The 3,415-nt window shown below is 50.4% G+C and overlaps 1 protein-coding gene across 1 annotated transcript in view; it reads left to right on the plus strand.

Annotated features, from left to right (window-relative positions):
- Positions 1 to 1,335, plus strand: part of FAM167A (family with sequence similarity 167, member A) — a 10,473-nt gene extending 9,138 nt beyond the window's left edge. Inside the window, exon 2 of the mRNA XM_009704817.1 lies at positions 1,072 to 1,335. Within this exon, the coding sequence (XP_009703119.1) occupies positions 1,072 to 1,335 (264 nt within the window). The remainder of the gene's footprint in view (positions 1 to 1,071) is intronic.
- The last annotated feature ends 2,080 nt before the right edge of the window (positions 1,336 to 3,415 follow it).

Raw genomic sequence — 3,415 nt, forward strand, 5'->3', positions numbered from 1 at the left:
GTAGGCAGGGTATCACATCGGGGCAGAGATAGGACTGTTTTCCAGTTTTGCTCCCTCCTTGTTCCCAGCAGTTACAGAGAGATTTAGGCCACAAGGTTTGCTAAAAGCCGTTCAGCTTCTCTCCCACCACCTTCTTTTCTTTTCAGCTTTTGTGGTTTGCTACTTTTCTGTGAGGAGGGATGCGGGGTGAGAAGCGGTGATTGTCTTCTCAGCATCTGCTCATCTAGCTCTGCCTGCTTCTGTTCCCTAGAAAAAGGCTGATTCTTGCATCAAGTGTTCACCTCCTTCCTTCATCACCCCCAATATCCTGTGGCAATAAATTTTCTGCTTAATTATAACTTGGAATAAAAAAAAAAAAAAAGCTCTTTTTTTTTCTTTCACCACTTCTGAATCTTCCACCTTCCCAAGATAGGTGCCAGGGGAGGAAAAAACTCTCTGAAACTCTTAGCTCATTAGCCTGAGGGATAGCTGTTCTCTCTCCTGTGGGAAAACACGGAGGTCCCATCCTGAGAGCCACTTCAAATCAGCCAGATAAGCCACAGGGGATGTGGAGGTCCCTGTTCCTGGCTGTCATGAACCAGCTCTGATTTATGTAGGCTGGAAACCCGGGCCAAGTATTTGGGGATCAGTTCTCTGGGGTTCTTTTAATTGGTCCTTTCCACCTCTAATTGCTCCTTCTCACTGTGGCTGCTCCCTTATGAGCAAAATTAATTTGGGCTTTGCTTAAAGTTGAGATGAAGGCTCTGAAGCTGCACTGATGGATACCCAAGCCAACAGCCTTGGCATGGCTGGTTTTAATTTCAATTTCCTAATGCTCCTGAAAACCTGAGCAGGCACAGACACCCTAAATGCTAGAATTTCATGATCCTGAGCTACTATTTTTCTGGGATGCACTGCTGGCTTGGAAGACCCCTGTCTCCCTCCCAGTTCTTTGCAATGGCATAGCATCTCTAGATGAGTTCCATTTCTAATGATTTGGTGCAGCCTCTAGCAGGGAGCAGGACAACAAATGAATTTTCTGTGCCCTTGCCAATACCTTCTTCCCTCCCCACCCTCCATCTTGTGTTTCAGGCAGAAATGCGCCTGCAGGACCAGCAGCTGGCCAGGCAGCTCATGCGTCTTCGCAGCGAAATCAACAAGCTGAAGATCGAGCAGACCTGTCACCTGCACCAGCGCATGCTCAATGATGCTACCTACGAGCTGGAGGAAAGGGATGAACTCTCTGACCTCTTCTGTGATTTCCCCCTCATGAGCTCCTTCAGCCTCTCCACCCCGCTCAAGCTCATCGGGGTCACCAAGATGAACATCAACTCCCGCCGGTTCTCGCTGTGTTGAAGGGGGGAAGAAGAGGGAAGGATGGGGGAGAAAAAGAGAGAGGACTGGGCAGTGCCAGGGCTCTCTCTGTCTGATGGTTGGGTGAAAAGAGGCCAAAGAGGAGCAGAGGGAACAGGAGCAAACAGAGAACCCACAGCTGGTCTTGGTGGCAAGGTAGAGCAGCAGAGCTGGGCACTGAGATGGCCCAGAGATGCTCATTGAGAAGACAGGACCTGCATTGAGGAAGCATAGAGAGCATCTGAACCCAACATGTGCACTTAGCCTGCTCCTTTGCAACGTCCCTTCTCCTTCTCTTCCCCCCACAGTAACTAAGAGGACGCAGCTCCAGTGTGGCTGGTTGTATTCAGAAATCAAAGGAGGGGGGTCAAAGATCAGCCACAAAGCAAAGCAAAAATCCCTTTTCCCTTCCCCTTCAACTCCTCCCAGGCTAGAGCCGTCTCTTCAGAAAATAAGTCACTCTCTTCCATGAATGTCTCCTTGGGCATCAATCCTCAGCTTCTGCTGGCCCAAGCACATGGTCCATGGGGCTATTACAGGTGGGAAGCTGATTTCCAGTGGAAAGGAGCCCTGCGAGCAGGTGAGAGACCGTGGGTTAAACTGTATCCAGCCCCTAGAAGTGGTGAGAAGATGTGTCTGTTGACTTGCTCCATTGAGTCCAGTGTACTCTAGCTTAATTTTGCCGGTGGTATGGATTATGAGCAGATCATGAGCACATTATAGAGACTCCAGTTGGCCAGAAGTCACCTGTGTGCCCTAGAAGTTATACCCAGAGCAAGACAGGTTTCTGATTTTGTTGTCAGCAGTGGCCACAAGACACCGTGTGGTTAACCCCACATGCGGTAAAGCAAAGGAGGTAACTTACACCCCAGACATCTCATATCAGAGGTATCACCCCAGGCTGACATTCCCCCAAGAGCAGCACCAGCAAATCCTGGATCCTCTGTAGCAACACACATCCATCAGAGAAAGGAACTTCAAGAGGAGAAAAGGGACTTTTGTGTAATGAACATAACGAGTGACTATAAAATTAAAGGGACCAATATTGCTGCGATGAGTTTTGGACCTGCAGCAAACACATGCAATTCCCTCCCTGCTTGGCAGTATACAAGATGGATGCTATATTTTCTTGCCTTTCAGTGCACACAGCTGCACGTGGCACCGAAGGCAGAGACCCCCGTGGCGTAGCCCAGCAAGGGCAGGGACTCAGGAGGTCTAGCCATGGCAATCTTGGGACACCTGGCACCCAAGGTGGTTTGTCTAGAGCCAACGTGGGTGCCTCTAGCTTCTCCATCCTGTGCCAACACCACTTCTGACCCCGACAGAGTGGTACAATCTCTCAACCCATCACCCCAGCTCTGCTCTCCGCCACGTGCCCGAGCAGAGAGCTCTGCGGTTGAGTGAATGTGACTGTGCCCTGGGGACGAGCAGGAGATGAAAGCCAGCACTGAGCTGAAAACTGTGTGGCTGTGTTGACGTGCCTGTACCTGACTATGTCTGTAAGCTGTGTGTGTGTGCACCAGTTGTTGTGTGTGTGCACCAGTTGTTGTGTGTGTGCATGTGAGCTCACAGGATGCCTCTCTCAGGAGGCTGAGTGGTGGACCCATGTCTTTGTTCCCAAACGTGATGTGAACCAGAAGCCGATGAGGCTCTGCCTTGCCTGGGAAGATGCAATGAGGCTTCAAGACTTGAGGTTTCCACACAGAGCTGAAGTCGATGCAGAGAAGACAAAAAATTCATCTGCCTCCACAGGTCTCCGTGGGAGAAACAAATTAACATCACGAAGGGGTTCATAGCCACATGGGGCTGGGGACCAGCAAGGGACTCTGGAGCTGAGTTCAGTCCTCTGTCTCCCATAGTACGTAACCCCACGGTGATGCCTCCCTCTCCACTTCAAAGCTCACTAAGTATTCTTTCTTTCTGCTAAGGAAGAGGTATTTGGGGCACTGGGGCTCTATTCGTACCAGTAAGTTAAACAGTGCCATGCCTGGGTGCTGAATCTTGTGTTGTCCAGGTGACGAGGGTTTAATTGGGTTGTGGCCAGACTGTCAGTTGGCCTCGGGACAAGACAACCAGCCACGAT

This window comes from Cariama cristata, unplaced genomic scaffold, assembly GCF_000690535.1.
Source record: "Cariama cristata isolate BGI_N322 unplaced genomic scaffold, ASM69053v1 scaffold8837, whole genome shotgun sequence".
NCBI lineage: Eukaryota > Metazoa > Chordata > Aves > Cariamiformes > Cariamidae > Cariama > Cariama cristata.